The sequence below is a fragment of the Hemiscyllium ocellatum genome, chromosome 28 (genome assembly GCF_020745735.1).
Source record: "Hemiscyllium ocellatum isolate sHemOce1 chromosome 28, sHemOce1.pat.X.cur, whole genome shotgun sequence".
Taxonomy (NCBI): Eukaryota; Metazoa; Chordata; class Chondrichthyes; order Orectolobiformes; family Hemiscylliidae; genus Hemiscyllium; species Hemiscyllium ocellatum.
The window spans coordinates 31,222,652-31,241,235 of NC_083428.1; the positions used below are offsets into that span (position 1 = coordinate 31,222,652).

An 18,584-nucleotide genomic window follows, 5' to 3' on the forward strand; every position below is an offset into this window, starting at 1 on the left:
AAGAAACTACCTCTGACATCTGTCCTATATCTATCGCCCCTCAATTTAAAGCTATGCCCCCTCATGCTCGCCATCACCATACTTGGAAAAAGGCTCACCCTGTCCACCCTATCTAACCCTCTGATTATCTTATATGTCTCTATTAGGTCACCTCTCAACCTTCTTCTCTCCACCGAAAACAGCCTCAAGTCCCTGAGCCTTTCCTCGTAAGACCTTCCCTCCATACCAGGCAACATCCTAGTAAATCTCCTCTGCACCCTTTCCAAAGCTTCCACATCCTTTTTATAATGTGGTGACCAGACCTGTACACAATACTCCAAGTGCGGCCACACCAGAGTTTTGTACAGCTGTAGCATAACCTCATGGTTCCGGAACTCGATCCCTCTATTAATAAAAGCTAAAACACTGTATGCCTTCTTAACGACCCTGTCAACCTGGGTGGCAACTTTCAAGGATCCGTGTACCTGTACACCGAGATCTCTTTGCTCATCTACACTACCAAGAATCTTACCATTAGCCCAATATTTTGCATTCCGGTTACTCCTACCAAATTGAATCACCTCACACTTGTCCGCATTGAACTCCATTTGCCACCTCTCAGCCCAGCTCTGCAGCTTATCTATTGTTTTTGGTTTTGAAAACAAACCCATAGTTAAGTGTGTTTTATAACCAATCTGATGAAAATAAAAGGGCAATCAAACATTTATAAAGTAACCTTGTTCCAGTTATGTGACCCTTCCCTTTCAAGACTGAACATCCAGGACAAAAGTTGCTTTAAAGTTTTAATTTAAATTCGAGAAATCCCTTCAAATGTGAGCTAATTCCTGGTATTCACACAAATAATGTTTTTGTCTGGTGACAGATGGATTAAACTCAGTTTTACTTCATAACTACAAGTATGCTAGTGTGCCGCTGCACATGCATATAACCACATGAACACCAAGAAAATACATGGACCTCAAATTTCCAAAATTCAAATTAGAGCTGTTATATACAAGCTGCTATTTAAAAACAAACTCAAACCAAGTCTGGCAAAATATTAAACTACATTGAGTAGTCTGTTAAGTTAAAACTCTAGAATTTTACAGTTCCATTGTAAAATCCTGGTGAAGTTGAATTTGTTCTTTTGGTACTACATAATGCAACATTAACAGTTACTATCCTTTACCCTCAATTAGAAATATTTTCATAACCATTTTTTTGGCGCAAGTGTCTTCAATGGGAAAATTCAAAATCTTTTTGATGTTAAAATTTTGTAGCAGTACTAATTTCATGACGCATGAAACAACCTACTATAATCACACTTCTGCCAGAATTTGTTTTTAACAGTTAGTATCTTACGATTCTTTTCCTGTTTGAAATTACCAAGCATATATTCTAGATCGACCTTCAACGAATAATAAATGTTGTTAGCAGTCTTCAATTGTTAATTCCAAAATGAATAGTGGGATATACTTTCAAGAGTCAGTGGAAATCAACATCTCTAAAGCTGAAGAATTTGTATTCTATCTCCAAATTAAATAATAGTGGTCAATAGTTATCTTATAATTTGAATTCTCCTTATAATTGGAATCAAACTATGATTATTTCCTTGGAAAAGTTATTGTCAGATATGAAAATCTTGGATATTGTGACTTTAAGTGTGTGATTGCTGGTGTCTCTGGTAAATTTTGGGTTTTAACTGTTTTGCCACAACAACTGTAAAGTTTTTAAACCATAGACTAGAAATCCATGCACCAGTTTGAGGAAAAATATTTGAAATGCAACAGCAAGTATGGAGAAAAACGCAACTGTTCATTTGAGGATTAATATTGGATAAAATGATAAATTGAAGATCGCTCTTCATTGAAGACTGAAAATAAGTGGAGAATTTTCCTTTCATAGTGTGTATTTTTTTCTGATAATATGGACATTATCATTCATAATTTGTGATTATTAAACATTTTACAAAGAGTTATTGTTCTTGATCAGTCCATAATATTCCTTTGGGAGTTTTGAATGAGCAAGAATTTGCCCAGTAGGATTAATTTTATTTGTTCAAGTAGCCTGACAACAGTAAATGCCTAGACTTATCCATGAAAATAACCTCTTGGTTGTGGGAGTAGACATGGCTACACGCCAATAATATTTAATGTGTTCAGAATAAGAGAGGAGGAAATGTGCAAGGCCTGTGATCTGTACTGCTTTATTAACATTTATAGAATAAGAAATGGTATTTTTATTTTGCTCTGTTATTGATATTTTAGATTTTTTTTTTGCTAGACATTTATTCTGATGTGTTGTTGCATAAAGTAGCATTGGAGGTTGGAGTTGTACCTAGCCCAAAGGAATATGGTTACGATTTTTAGAAACCAATCATTGTTAGCCCCAGGAGGTAGATGCAGGTGTTTCTCTGGTTAGTGATCTAGGCAAACTGAAGTACAATTTTCTGTATTCTGACCATTCACCACTCTTTAAGATATTGAAGTAGTCCTTTCCTACTTCAGACTTGAGCTAATAAGTGACAAGTAATATTCAGCATTGTGGTGGTTGTGGGGTGGGCTGGTTGGAATGTCACCAGAAACACAGCTAGACCAGTCACACACATACTGTGATTACAAGAGCAGATGCAGGGCTGGGAATTCTGCAACAAGGGAATCCTCTTGATTATATTCTGCACCTTGACCAAGGGTTTTTTCCATAATCTACTAAGTGTTAGTCAGGAACATGATGAAATACTCTCCATTTGCTGCACACCCATGAAGCTGAATATTATCACAGGACAGAGCAATCTACTTGATTGACACCACTTAAAGATGCATTGACAACAAGATCCACTGCAGCAATTTGCCAGGTTATTTTTCTAACAAACATTCTAAACCCATAATTTCAGTCTTCATTGTCAATATAGAAGAGGGAGATGGCACAGTGCAGGGTGACACTAAGCACACAGACACACACATGGCCGCCTGGTCACAATATGGAGAGAGAGAGACAGCAGAGCAAATACTGCCTGGGGCCACTAAAATGTCAGCACAATGAACTCACAACCTAATTGATTCGTTTAAGGAGGGTGGGGGAGAGAATATACATGAGCAGTGTACACTGCCCACCGACACCTTTAATAGAAATGCTAACAGTTTGATATGGACTCAATACAGAGTGATAATAGCCAGGGTTGATGTAATCGCCCTTCTCAGGAAGAGTGATTAACGCCCATTACTACAGCAATGGACTTCCGTGTCGACATTGAAACTGACAGTGACCATGCTGAAATTAACAAAGGCTGCGCTGGAACTGATAATGACTGCACCAAAGCTATTAAAGATTCTGCAATGCTTTCCATAAACAAGCCATGTTACAGATAATGACCTCATCACCTATTATTACAAAATGTATAAATGTATCATGACGTAGAAACATAGAAAAATACAGCGCAGTACAGGCCCTTCGGCCCTCGATGTTGCGCCGACCGAAGCCTACCTAACCTACACTAGCCCAATAACCTCCATATGCTTATTCAATGCCCGCTTAAATGACCATAAAGAGGGAGAGTCCACCACTGCTACTGGCAGGGCATTCCATGAACTCTCAACCCGCTGAGTAAAGAATCCTACCCCTAATATCTGTCCTATACCTACCACCCTTTAATTTAAAGCTGTGTCCCCTAGTAACAGCTGACTCCATTAGCGGAAAAAGGTTCTCACTGTCAACCCTATCTAAACCCCTAATCATCTTGTACACCTCTTTCAAATCTCCCCTAAACCTTCTTTTCTCCAATGAGAACGGCCCCAAGTGCCTCAGCCTTTCCTCATACGATCTTCCTACCATTCCAGGCAACATCCTGGTAAACCACCTCTGCACTCGTTCCAATGCCTCCACATCCTTCCTCTAGTATGGCGACCAAAACTACACACAATACTCCAGATGAGGCCGCACCAGAGTCTTATACAACTGCAACATGACCTCAGGACTCCGGAACTCAATTCCTCTACCAATAAAGCCCAGTACACCATATGCCTTCTTCACAGCACTATTAACCTGGGTGGCAACTTTCAGAGATCTGTGTACATGGACACCAAGATCCCTCTGCTCATCCACACTACCAAGTAGCCTACCATTAGCACAGTAATCCATCTTCTTGTTAGTCCTACCAAAGTGAATGACTTCACACTTAGCTACATTGAACTCCATTTGCCACATTTCTGCCCGGCTCTGCAACTTATCTATATCCCACTGTAACCTGCCACATCCTCCTTCGCTGTCCACAACTCCACCGACTTTCGTGTCATCCACAAACTTGCTCACCCAGCCTTCAAGCCCCTCCTCTAGGTCATTTATAAAAATGACAAACAGCAATGGTCCCAAAACAGATCCTTGTGGAACACTGCTAGTAACTGCACTCCAAGATGAACCTATACCATCAACTACTACCCTCTGTCTCCTTCCAGCCAGCCAATTCCTAATCCAAACTTCTAATGCACCCTCAATGCCATACCTCCGCAGTTTTTGCATTAGCCTGCCATGGGGTACCTTATCAAACGCCTTGCTAAAATCCATATACACCACATCTACTGCTTTACCCTCGTCCACTTCCTTGGTCACCTTCTCAAAGAACTCAATAAGGTTTGTGAGGCACGACCTGCCCTTCACAAAACTATGCTGACTATCCTTGATCACATTATTCCTATCCAGATGTTCATAAATCCTATCCCTTACAATTCTCTCTAAGACTTTGCCCACAACAGAAGTGAGACTCACTGGCCTATAGTTACTAGGGCTATCCCTACTCCCCTTCTTGAACAAGGGGACCACATTCGCTATCCTCCAGTCTTCTGGCACTATTCCCGTAGACAACGACGACATAAAAATCAAGGCCAATGGCTTCGCTATCTCCTCCCTAGCTTCCCAGAGGATCCTAGGATAAATGCCATCAGGCCCAGGGGACTTATCTATTTTCATCCTTTCCAGTATTCCCCAGACCTCTTCCCTACATACCTCAAGGCCATCCATTCTAATCACTTGTGACTCAATATTCACATCAGCAACAGTGTCCTGTTCCTGAGTGAATACTGACGAAAAGTATTGATTTAGTGTCTCTCCAATCTCCTCCGCCTCCACACACAACTTCCCACTACTATCCTTGACTGGACCGATACCTACCCTAGTCATCCTTTTATTCCTGACATACCTATAGAAAGCCTTTGGGTTTTCCCTAATCCTACGAACTAAGGACTTTTCATGTCCCCTTCTCGCTGCTCTTAGCTCTTTCTTTAGATCCTTCCTGGCTACCTTATAACTCTCAATCGCCCCAACTGAACCTTCACGCCTCATCTTTACATAGGCCGCCCTCTTCCCTTTCACAAGGGATTCCAATTCCTTATTAAACCACGGCTCCCTCACAAGACCCTTTACTCCCTGCCTGACTGGTACATACTTATCAAGGACACCCAATAACTATTCCTTGAACAATCTCCACTTATCGTTTGTGTTCTTCCCTTGAAGTCTATTTTTCCAATCCACGCATCCTAAGTCATATCTCACCGCATCATAATTTCCCTGCCCCCAGCTATAACTCTTGCCCTGCAGTGCCACCTTATCCCTCTCCATCACTGCAGTAAAAGTCACCGAGTTGTGGTCGCTGTCCCCGAAGTGCTCACCTACCTCCAAGTCTAACGCCTGGCCTGGTTCATTACCTAGAACCAAATCTAGTATAGCCTCACCTCTTGTTGGCCTGTCTACATATTGTGTCAGGAAACCCTCCTGCACACATTGGACAAACACCGACCCATCTAACGAACTCGAGCTTTGGCTTTCCCAGTCAATATCTGGGAAGTTAAAGTCCCCCATAACAACCATCCTACTACTTTCACTCTTCTCCTGAATCATCCTTGCAATACTTTCCTCTACTTCTCTCGGACTATTAGGAGGCCGGTAGAAAACTCCTAACAGGGTGACCTCACCTTTCCTATTTCTAACCTCAGCCCAAGCTACCTCAGATGGCAAGTCTTCCTCCATTGTCCTTTCCACCACTGTAATACTATCCTTGACAAGCAATACCACACCTTCCCCTCTTTTACCCCCATCTCTGACCCTACTAAAACATTTAAACCCTGGAACCTGCAACAGCCATTCCTGTCCCTGTTCTACCCACGTCTCTGTAATGGCCACAACATCGAAGTCCCAGGTACCAACCCACGCTGCAAGTTCACCTACCTTATTTCTTATACTTCTGGCATTGAAGTATACACACTTCAAGCCACCTTCCTGTTTACAGGCATCCTCCTTTGAGATCGATGCCATGTTCCTAACCTCCCTACACTCCAGGTCCTGTACCCTAAAGCTACAATCCAGGTTCCCATGCCCCTGCAGAGTTAGTTTAAACCCCCCGAAAGAACACTAGCAAACCTTCCCCCAAGGATCCTGGTGCCCCTCAGGTTCAGGTGTAGACCATCCTGTTTATAGAGGTCCCACCTTCCCCAGAAAGAACTCCAGTTGTCCAGAAACCGGAATCCCTCCCTCCTGCACCATCCCTGTAGCCACGCATTTAACTGTTCTCTCTCCCTATTCCTCGACTCTCTTTCACGTGGCACGGGTAACAAACCAGAGACAACAACTCTGTTCGTTCTAGCTCTGAGCTTTCAACCTAGCTCCCTGAAAGCCTGCCTAACATCCTTACACCTCTTCCTACCTATGTTGTTGGTGCCAACGTGGACCACGACCTGGGGCTGCTCCCCTTTCCCCTTAAGGACCCGGAAAACACGATCAGAGACATCACGTACCCTTGCACCTGGGAGGCAACATACCAATCGTGAGTCTCTGTCGCCCCCGCAAAACCACCTATCTGTGCCCCTCACTATTGAGTCCCCAATAACTATCGCTCTACCTTTCTCCACCCTTCCCTTCTGAGCAATGGGGACAGATTAGATTAGATTACTTACAGTGTGGAAACAGGCCCTTTGGCCCAACAAGTCCACACCGACCCGCAACCCACCCATACATATACCCCTTACCTAACACTATGGGCAATTTAGCATGGCCAATTCACCTGACCCGCACATCTTTGGACTGTGGGAGGAAACCGGAGCACCCGGAGGAAACCCACGCAGACACTGGGAGAACGTGCAAACTCCACACAGTCAGTCGCCTGAGGTGGGAATTGAACCCAGGTCCCTGGCGCTGTGAGGCAGCAGTGCTAACCACTGTGCCACCGTGCCGCCCCGTGCCAGAGGCCTGAACCTCGTTGCTTAGCCTTGGTAAGTCATCCCCCCTATAAGTATCCAAAACGGTATACTTGTTCTTGAGGGGAATGACTGCAAGGGGTCCCTGCACTGGCTGCTTCCTCCCACTCCCCCTCACTGTCACCCATCTCTCTATAACTTTCGGAGTAACTACTTCCCTAAAGCTCTGATCTATGACCACCTCTGCCTCCCGAATGATCCACAGTTCATCCAACTCCAGCTCCAGTTCCCTAACACGGTCTTGGAGGAGCTGGAGATGGGTGCACTTCTTGCAAGAGTAACCAGCAGGGACGCTAATGGCTTCCCTCACCTCATACATGTTGTAAGAGGAACATTGCACTACCTTCGCTGCCATCCCTCTAAAAGGTAAACTTTAAAAACTAGATCTAAAGAAACAAACAAGCAAAATGCAGCACTTACCTGCTTACCACAACGGGTCTTATTATTAGGTTAGAGGAGGAGGGTGGGTGGGAGGCTCTACCCCTGTAGTGCCTCGGGTTCCTCGCCTGCGCGCTTTTATAAGCAAAAAACACCTTCCCAGGTAAGCTAGCGCGACACCAGCTTCCGGGTCCGCTAGGCGCTTAAAGAAAACTTTAAATTTTAGCCGTTAAAAAAACCATAACTGGACTATACCGCAACTTAAAAAAAAACACCACCAGACAGCCGTTACCTGCTCTGCCGAGAGAGTGTCCCAGATAGAGAGAAGAATCGCAGCGACCACTGTGCAGTTGGTGTCTTTCTCTCTCTGGAGCTCCGGTATTTCCTTGTACAATAAACTCTGTCGTTGAACCCTGACTCTGACTCCGAGGCTGGTGATTTTCCCCACAACAATGTGATAGTAGGCACATGGTAATGCCACCACCTAGAAGTTCTCCAAGTTGCTCAATATCTCTAGTTTAAAAACTTTTCATCATTCCTTCAATTTTGCTAGTTCAAAAATCTGGGACTGTAATCCATATCAGCACTGTGGATGTATCTACATCAAACAAACAACAGTTCAAAAGATAGCTCGCCATTTCCTTCTTGAGGACAATTCAGAATTGGCAACAAATGCTGGCCTGCCCGTGGCATTCGTGTTCCTGGTGTAGAAATTTGGGCAATAAATTGGATTAAATAAAAGTGAAAGCTATTCTGAAAATGCATTCACTTCATGATTAACATGTGAAATAAGGGCAAAATGCATATTATACAACTTCAAATAATAGTGAATCTTAAGTGCAATGTGAATGGAATTGAGCCCTTGCTTTACAAGTTTACAGATTTTATAATAGGTTAAAGGTTTAGGTTAAAGTATCTGATGGGAACATAGAACTGGATGCAGGACTTGACTATTCTGCATTTCAAATCAGTTCTGTCATTTCATAAGACCATGGCTTATCGCGTTTTGGTCTCAACTTCACTTTCTGGTCTGCCTTTCATTACCCTTGACTCCTTGCCTATCAAAAGTGTGTTTTGCTTAGCCATGAATAGTTTCAATTGCCAGACCACTCCTGCTTCCTGGTGTAGAGATTTGAATACAGAACAACCTTAATTATCTGAAAATCCATTATCTGAATTTTGGATTATCAGAACAAGATCTCAAGGTCCCATAAAAACACTATCCAATATCCGAACAATCTGTTATCCGAACAAAATACTCCTTGCCCATCTCGTTCAGATAATCGAGGTTGTTCTGTATACTAATACGAGAAAAGTAGTCCGATTTCTGTGCCTTACAAGGGAGATAATATGTTCTTAAATAGTGTCCCTTGGTTCTAGCCTCTATCATAAGGGGAAACATCCTGTGAATTTCCTCAGAATCTCCTGTTTCAATTGGCTGATCTTTCATTCTTTGAAATTTATATAACCTGATGTCCTTTGGAAATCCAAGTCCACCATTCGCCACTGGTTCTCTTTTATTCACCTTGCTTGTTACTTCCTCAAAAATTTCTAACAAATTAGTTAAGCACGGTTTCCCTTTAACAAAATTATGTTGACTCTGTCTGATCCTGTAATAATTTTCTAAGTATTCTGCTATAACCTTTTTAATTGTAATTCCAGCAGTATCCCTATGACAGATGTTGGGCTAATTAGTCAATAGTTTCCTTTGATCTATCTCCTGGCTTTTTTGGATAACAGTGTGATATTTGCTACTTTCTAATCTGCTGGACTCTTCCAGAATATAAGGAATTTTGGAAGATTATCAACAGTGCCACTACTGTCTTTCTGACCATTTCTTTAAGGACCCTGAGATATAGGCTGTCTGGTCCTGGCGACTTATCAATCTTTAATCTAATCTAAAGGTTAAGAAAACTAGATTACTTACAGTGTGGAAACAGGCCTTTCGGCCCAACAAGTCCACACCGACCCGCCGAAGCGCAACCCACCCATACCCCTACATTTACCCCTTACCTAACACTACGGGCAATTTAGCATGGCCAATTCACCTGACCCGCACATCTTTGTGACTGTGGGAGGAAACCGGAGCACCCGGAGGAAACCCACGCAGACACGGGGAGAACGTGCAAACTCCACACAGTCAGTCGCCTGAGACGGGAATTGAACCCAGGTCTCTGGCGCTGTGAGGCAGCAGTGCTAGCCACTGCTTTTAACACCTTTTCCCTGTTGATGGTAATTGTTTTAAGTAATTTTCTCTTTCTTGCACTTATTGATTTTCAAGAATTTTTGGGAAGTTTCTGAAGTCTTTCATTGTGAAGATGAATACAAAATACATGTTCAGTACCTCTGCCATTTTTTATTTTCCATTATCAATTCTTAAGATCCTCATTCTAAAGGATCAACACAAGTTTCAGTTTTAGATAGTCCCTTTCCTTGCAAAGGAAGCTTGTTACTGTCAGTGTATATATTGTGATCTAGCTTTCTCACCTACTTTATTTTCTCCCTTTTATTGTAATCATATTTTGCTGATTCACAACTGTTCAATTTTCTGACTCATCACTAATATTTGTAGATTTGTCTAACATTTCCTTCATTTATATACAAAATTAACTTAATATTTTACCTTAACTTCCTTATTAGCAATGGATGTTGCCTCTTTCTCAATGTTTGCTGAGATTATTAAATATTTTCCTAAAAACTTTTTACCTAATTCTTCTGCCTAATTTCCCAGCTCCTGTTAGCCACTCCTACCTTAATAGACTTGAAGTTCTCTTTATTTAGATATGTTTAAAAAATTAACCTTGGACCTACACTTCTCTCTTCAAACTAAATGTAAAATCAGTTTGATTGCTATCATCTAGATGCTCCTTCACATGAGGTTATTGATTAATCTTCCACATTATACATTGACCTCTAGGATAGTTTGCTCCTTTTTAGCTCTGGAACATAGCACAGTTGGAAAATGTCTTGAATAACTCTCACTATAAAATTATGAGGGGCATGGATAGGGTAAATAGGCAAAGTCTTTTCTCTGGGGTCAGGGAGTGCAGAACTAGAGGGCATAGGTTTAGGGTGAGAGGGGAAAAATATAAAAGAGACCTAAGAGGCAATGTTTTCAAACACAGGGTGATATGTGTATGGATTGAGCTGCCAGAGAAAGTGGTGGAGGCTGGTTCAATTGCAACATTTAGAAGCTATTTGGATGGGTATATGAATAGGAAGGGTTTGGAGGGATATGGGCCGGGTACTGGCAGGTGAGACTAGATTGGGTTGGAATATCTGGTCGGCATGGACGAGTTAGACTGAAGGGTCTGTTTCCATGCTGTACATCTCTCTGACTCTATAACTAGTTTTCCAAGCTGCATCTGCCAAACTACATGTAGCTTAATAATGTACATGATTTAGAATGGTGCAGGTTAATTAATGTAAAAAAAAATTTTGATGAGTTTGGAAGTCATGTGATGTGAATCATTTGATTTTTATATATGCATCTTGTTTTTAGGAACTCCAGTTAATCGGATTCCCATTATGGCTAAGCAGGTTTTGGACCTCTATATGCTCTACGCACTGGTCACTGAGAAAGGAGGCCTAGTGGAAGTCATTAATAAGAAGCTTTGGAGGGAGATTACCAAAGGTCTCAACCTACCCACCTCTATCACAAGTGCTGCCTTTACACTCAGAACTCAGTGAGTTTAAAAATTAAACTTTAAACTGTCTGTGTTTGCTGGAACAGCTCAGTGCTATTTTAAAACTTAGCAAGCAACTGGATTATGTCTATTTATAAATGAAAATGTCTGTCTGATATTTCATCACAAATCTTGAATCGTCAGTAATCTTTACTATAATGGTCAGTTGTCAATTGTGACAACTTGCAGATGACTTGACCCAAGTCCTCCATGATTTTCTAGATAAGATATTAAACAGAGATCCTGTTTTTTTTCTCCATCTATTGGAAATAAAAATTCCACGATGTAATTTCAAGAACAGAAGATGTCCCGTGACCTGGTCAATATCTCTTAGCAGTTACTATTAACACAGATTACTCTTGTCCAATACCATTGCCTTTCTTTACATTATAGAATGATCAAACGTAATTCAGTTTATTTTGGGTTGACCAAAAGTTGTCAACAGCATTATATAAATGCACCGTTGTTCATTCTTAACAAATTTATATCTTCTGAATTTGAAGCAACATTGTAAAATATTGGGCTTTAATATTTCCACTTATTTATGCTCTGTTTTACATTCTTGTTGATACATGCTATTATGATGAACTAGAATAGGAAAAATATTTTTTGTGGTTCCTAATTTTGTCTTTGTGCTGTACAAATATAAGCTGTTGTTAATTAAGTTCTATACAGTCAAAACACAATTCATCTTGTATAAATTAGTTCAAGAGCTGATTTGGAATGTTTGGACTCTGAAAACCTATCGAGTGAGTGTGGTTTCTGATTAACCCCAGAGGTCACGTTTCTACTGTATTTATGGACATTACAGCTCTGAATTTTGTCATTCAAAATGACATGCACAGGTGTTGTGATTATAGTCACCCGTTATGTTTGTAAAAATTAATCTGATCGTGCAGTACAATCAGGATAATATAGTTTTGTGTACGCTTGTGTGCAATTTGACTATAATATTTATTTATTGAGAGCTCTTTCCGTCTTTCAGCCTGGCATACCAAATATCACCTTATTCTGAGTGAAGATCATATTTTAGAATTAAATATACTACAAAGTTGTTCACTTGGCTTTACTCTACAGTTTCAAAAAACAAGTCAATGTAATAATATTATCGTTCCAGCATGCAGGTGAAAATTTTAAAATATTTACATCTTTCCATAACTTGCCCATCTGAGAATTTCATTTTACTGTAATCTGTTGTCCACCACTTATGCAAGAAACAGAGCTTCATACTTAAATATGTTTGTAATTGGTATAGCTGTTGCTGATTATAGTTGTCCTGCTCTGAAGATTTTCCTGATATTGACCATTGTACCTGTACTGTTAATTTCCCCATAATTTTAAATCTCATGTTCATATATAACATAATTTGTGCCTACATTTTTGCAGATATATGAAATACCTTTATCCATATGAATGTGAGAAGAGAGGACTGAGCTCTCCAAATGAACTGCAGGTTGCTATTGATAGCAATCGACGAGAGGGTCGAAGACATGGCTTTGGATCACCACTTTATAGCTATTCTCCTAGTGGAACGTCATCAGTGTTATCCTCCCCAAAATTGCAAGTGCCTACACTAAATTTGACAACAACTAATGGCAGCTCTATAAATCAGCTGGTAAAAATAAAGAAAGGTATTTCATTCAATTTGTTGTACGATTTATAAGAATTAGAACTGCTAAAGTTGAACCTATTGCAATCTTGTCTTTTCTTTTGGAAAGTACTATTTATATTGAAGCATTTCAGCTTCCTAATTATTACATACATAGAATTTCATGGAGTGTGTAGGTTACTGACTTCAGCAGGCTTAGACCAATGTTTGCCAAAGCCCTGCAAGTCTTAAGGTTTCTGCTGTGCTCATTCTGACTTCTCGCACACCTTGGATTTTAAATGCTCCACTTCTGCCTTGTCCTTGACATCTCAGCTTCTTTTATCTCTCACATTTTTCCTGTCTTAAAATCTGGCTCTTTTTTAAAAAATTGTCTCACTTGTCTTTCTGCAACCCTCTCTTTTTATTAATCTTATTCATGGCAACTCATCAGATTTTAATAAGTTAAATTTGCCTTGTAAATGGAAAATCCTAGAGGAAATTTATTCTTGAACAAATTATAACTTCACTCATGACCAACGCAAATTTCCATCAGAGTTTCGGTGACAAAGGTTTGGTGTGAGAGCAGATTTTTCCCTTCTTCAGCGCAAGTGCATTGAAGTTGATGGTCATACCCACTACTGCCAATAACTAATTCTTAATGTTGGTTATTCCCGAAGCTGAGTAACTTGCTCCTGGGCCTAAGAATTACATTGCTCTTGTCATGGAGGATTTTCAGAATTTAGAAATTTCTTTCCAATCTCTACCTCCTCTTGAGTAGTCAAAGATTTGCTAAACAAGTGTCTCTGCTCTGGGTTATGGATCATCATGCATTTTCCCAATACTCACTGTTCCTCCAATCAGGTGTGATTTCCCTCCCACACTTACTGCTAATAGGCACACTAATGGTATGCAGTTAGATATACTAGCAGCAAGAATAGGAGAGAGGAAACTTGTGACTGAAGGAGCAGCTAGCTGCAGAAAGTGAGCACTGGGGCAACAAGAAGAGAACTTCTGCCCTAAATTCTGAGTGAGATAGGTGCTTACTTTATCATAGGTAAGAAAACTGTGGAGTAGACTAAACTGACTGGAACTTTAGTTGATCCATCTATCAAAGGTACAAAGGAGTGAGTTTGATGAGGAGGAGGAGTTGTGAAGAAGGGCTCTGGGTGAGTGGGAAGTGGAGGTTGCAAAGACAGGCTGCTGATGGGGTGTCTCGATGGAGAAGATGGAGTTGGCATGGGGTAGCTGAGTAAGTGAGTTTGTGAAGATGGGCTAATGATTGAGTCTTTTTGGTGGGATTTACAAAAGTGCTTATTAGAGGAATAGTAAAAATAGATTAATTATCATGGGCACAGATGGTTACCTGTAATGTGTAATTATATTGATTTGCAAAACATGTAGTAAAAAGTGGGGCAAAAGCTGCCTGTAAGGATACATGAAAATTTGGTAACACCTAAGGAGAAGTATTTGATCATAAAAGGTTTTGGAACCATGGCTTTACGATTTGGCACTTTTCTGTTTGCACAGAATTTATTAGACACCAGGAACAATAATATTTTGGCGAAATTGTAAGTGATTAACAAATGATGGAAATTTCATCTTTCGATTCTTCTTAAATGGTGCAGAACTTGTACCGTAACAAAAATGGTGGACTATTGGTACTATGCTAAGAAAAAGTAACAGGCACAGCAAAAAAATTTGGAATTGCTTTTTCTTGTTATAGGCCTTGTAATTCCTTCTAGTATACTACTTACTGACATTTATGAATATTCTGGTCTCACTTTGTTTTGCAGAGGAGGATTCAATTATTCCACTGTCTTTGGGAGGTCGTCTACCTGTGTCACTGACTGGTCACCAGGTAGCAGCAGCGCAGGCTGCTGCAGCACAGGCTGTAGTTGCTGCACAAGCTACAGCATTAGATCAATTGAGAGAGAAATTGGAGTCTGGAGAGCCTCCAGAGAAGAAGATGGTAGTTGGGGTGGATGAGCAGCAACGGTTGATGCAACGTGCTATCCAACAGAATCTACTTGCCATGACAGCTCAGATACCAATGAACATCAGAATCAACAGTCAAGGTATAATAATGTCCCGGACTGCTAGATCAGAATGGCTCTCCTTTCTAGTATCCAAGGAACAGAAAATTCGACGTTTCGGGCCAGAGCCCTTCATCAGGAATGAGGAGAGTGTGCCAGGCAGGCTAAGATAAAAGGTAGGGAGGAGGGACTTGGGGGAGGGGCGATGGAGCTGTGATAGGTGGAAGGAGGTCAAGGTGAGGGTGATAGGCCGGAGTGGGGTGGGGGCGGAGAGGTCAGGAAGAAGATTGCAGGTTAGGAGGGCGGTGCTGAGTTGAGGGAACCGACTGAGACAAGGTGGGGGGAGGGGAAATGAGGAAACTGGAGAAATCTGAGTTCATTCCTTATGGTTGGAGGGTTCCCAGGCGGAAGATGAGGCGGTCCTCCTCCAGCCATCGTGTTATGTTCTGCCGATGGAGGAGTCCAAGGACTTGCATGTCCTTGGTGGAGTGGGAGGGAGAGTTAAAGTGTTGAGCCACGGGGTGGTTGGGTTGGTTAGTCCGGGCGTCACAGAGGTATTCTCTGAAGCGTTCCGCAAGTAAGCGGCCCGTCTCCCCAATATAGAGGAGGCCACATCGGGTGCAGCGGATGCAATAGATGTGTGTGGAGGTGCAGGTGAACTTGTGGCGGATATGGAAGGATCCCTTGGGGCCTTGGAGGGGGCGGATATGGAAGGATCCCTTGGGGCCTTGGAGGGGGCGGATATGGAAGGATCCCCACACATCATCTATTGCATCCGCTGCACCCGATGTGGCCTCCTCTATATTGGGGAGACGGGCCGCTTACTTGTGGAACGCTTCAGAGAATACCTCTGGGACGCCCGGACCAACCAACCCAACCACCCCGTGGCTCAACACTTTAACACTCCCTCCCACTCCACCAAGGACATGCAAGTCCTTGGACCCCTCCATCGGCAGAACATAACAACACGACGGCTGGAGGAGGACCGCCTCATCTTCCGCCTGGGAACCCTCCAACCATAAGGAATGAACTCAGATTTCTCCAGTTTCCTCATTTCCCCTCCCCCCACCTTGTCTCAGTCGGTTCCCTCAACTCAGCACCGCCCTCCTAACCTGCAATCTTCTTCCTGACCTCTCCGCCCCCACCCCACTCCGGCCTATCACCCTCACCTTGACCTCCTTCCACCTATCACATCTCCATCGCCCCTCCCCCAAGTCCCTCCTCCCTACCTTTTATCTTAGCCTGCCTGGTACACTCTCCTCATTCCTGATGAAGGGCTCTGGCCCGAAACGTCGAATTTCCTGTTCCTTGGATGCTGGAGATCACAGCAACACATTTTCAGCTGTGATCTCCAGCATCTGCAGACCTCACATTTTACTCTCCTTTCTAGTAAGCCTATATCTTGACATTGATGCCAATGATATTTTAGAGAAACTGTGCTGGAAATAGTGGTGTTACTATTTCAATTTGTCTCTGTTGATCTGCTGAACACTGAATTCTGTGCATCTCAAGCTGGTAGCATTGATTTCTGGATTGAGCTCTCCCTGGGTCAGGGCTTGGATTAACAAAAAAAAAGTCCTTTTTATTTAATAATCATTTCTACCACAGAAAGTGGTTGAGACTAAAACATTGAATGTTTTCAAGAAGGAGTTAGATATAGTTTAAGGGCCAAAAAGATGAAATGGTATGGGGAGAAAGCAGGAACAGGATATTGATTGGATGATTGGCCATCATGATATTGGATGGTGGAGCAGGTTTTATGTCCTATTTTCTCTGTTTCTATGTTACAAGTGGAAATATTCTAGAATGCACAAATTAATATTTTGTTGGTATTTTTCTGAGAAGACTTTTGGGTGGGAGACTTGATTGGTCTGATTGTCAGCTATACATCATTAAACTACAACCCTGCAGTTTGGTGTGTTATGAATGCAAGGTCATAAGATTAAGTTTAATTTGTCTCTTTTAAGAGAAAGTAGAATTAATTGAAAAGAAAATATGTTGTGTACCTGGCAACAGGCTGATGATTTCAATAGGGACAGGAGGCCCATGTTAAGACTTACTGACCCTGCATTCTATGTTCCATACTCATGCACAAAGAGAGGCATGCCTTGTACTGATTTGTAACCCTTGGGCAGTCTAGAAAAATTCAATACAGTGAGAGCAAGAGAGACCAGACCAGTAGTTGCTACAGTATGCAAAGAGGAAGACATTAATTAGTTGGCAGACAAAATGCTGAGGAAAGCTTGTCTATTGGTTGAAGAGAAGGAATGTATCGCAATTTAAGGATATTGGAAGATTTGCACTGGTGAGGCCTGGAAACAAATCATTGGAGTCAATCTTGCAGTTAAAAGTTGATTTGAAATTCTTGGACAAATAAGGGAGGGGATCTTCTGTCACTGGACATTGATTTGGCAGATTGGAGAGGCATGAACCATGTTGAAAGCTGCGCATGACTGTAGACTATTTCCTGAGAAACCCATGTTGTGGAGAGCATGCACATAAACATGCAAAAAAGCAAGTACATAAGCAGTACATGGTTATTTGTTGCAATAAGACATCAATGAGCGTTATCTTTTCTGCTTTTTAGTTGGTTTTTTAAGCTTTTTTGGTGACAATAAAAATCATAAAACTTCTAGACTTGTCAAATGCTTCCTTGAAGTTTAGAAATTCAGATTTTGTTTTACAAATAGTTGTAAGTCTCTACAGGGTTTGTTATAAATAGGGGTCTCTTGAAGGCTATGAATCCACAGTTGGGAGCAAATACAGTGGAATTTGCCAGAATTGAGTGCAAAAGATTGCAGTTATTTTTGCTGTATTCATTGAATGAGCAGAATGATTATCTCTATCTGTTGCTTACGCATTTCTAGAAGGAATTGAATAGTACAAATCTGAATTTGAAAGACATGAGAAAGGGAAAATCTTGACTCCAGGGAAAGAAAGGAAATTAGTGAACTTGAACTCGATATGAAGGAAAGCTTAGATTACACAAAGAGGTGTTAACATGAAGAATGAGATCAGATTTAACTTGTTTTGGTTTGGAAAGGAACATTACATAGTGCCAACATTCAACAAGTTAAAATATAGGGTGTAGGTTTGCTCGCTGAGCTGTAGGTTTGATATCCAGATGTTTCATTACCTGGCTAGGTAACATCATCAGTGGCGACCTCCAAGTGAAGCGAAGCTGCTGTCTCCTGCTTTCTATTTATATCTTTCTCCTGGATGAGGTTCCTGGGGTTTGTGATTATGTCATTTCCTGTTAGTTTTCTGAGGGTTTGATAGATGGCATCTAGATCTATGTGCTTGTTTATGGCCCTACACACGGATGAAAAAAAAACACCATTTCTATTGGGACAACGCATCTATCCTGGAACAGGCTAAGCAAAGACATGCCAGAGAATTCCTAGAGGCCTGGCACTCCAACCACAATGCCATATACAAGCACATAGATCTAGATGCCATCTATCAACCCCTCAGAAAATGAACAGGAAATGACATCATCACAAACCCCAGGAGCCCCATCCAGGCGAAAAATATAAATAGAAAGCAGGAGACAACAGCTTTGCTTCACTTGGAGATCACCACTGATGATGTTACCTAGCCAGGTAATGAAATGTCTGGATATCAAACCTACATCCTTAACCTCAACCTGAGCTACAAACCTTGCGAAGTTAAAATATAT

General features: G+C 41.5%; 1 protein-coding gene across 2 annotated transcripts in view; it reads left to right on the forward strand.

The window, feature by feature from the left end:
• The window catches only part of arid3a (AT-rich interactive domain 3A), a 93,204-nt gene that overhangs the window by 59,558 nt on the left and 15,062 nt on the right, over positions 1-18,584 (forward strand). For both annotated transcript variants that reach the window (XM_060846097.1, XM_060846098.1), the window contains exons 3-5: positions 11,101-11,284; positions 12,671-12,915; positions 14,666-14,947. In XM_060846097.1, coding sequence (XP_060702080.1) covers positions 11,101-11,284; positions 12,671-12,915; positions 14,666-14,947 — 711 coding nt within the window. The remainder of the gene's footprint in view (positions 1-11,100; positions 11,285-12,670; positions 12,916-14,665; positions 14,948-18,584) is intronic.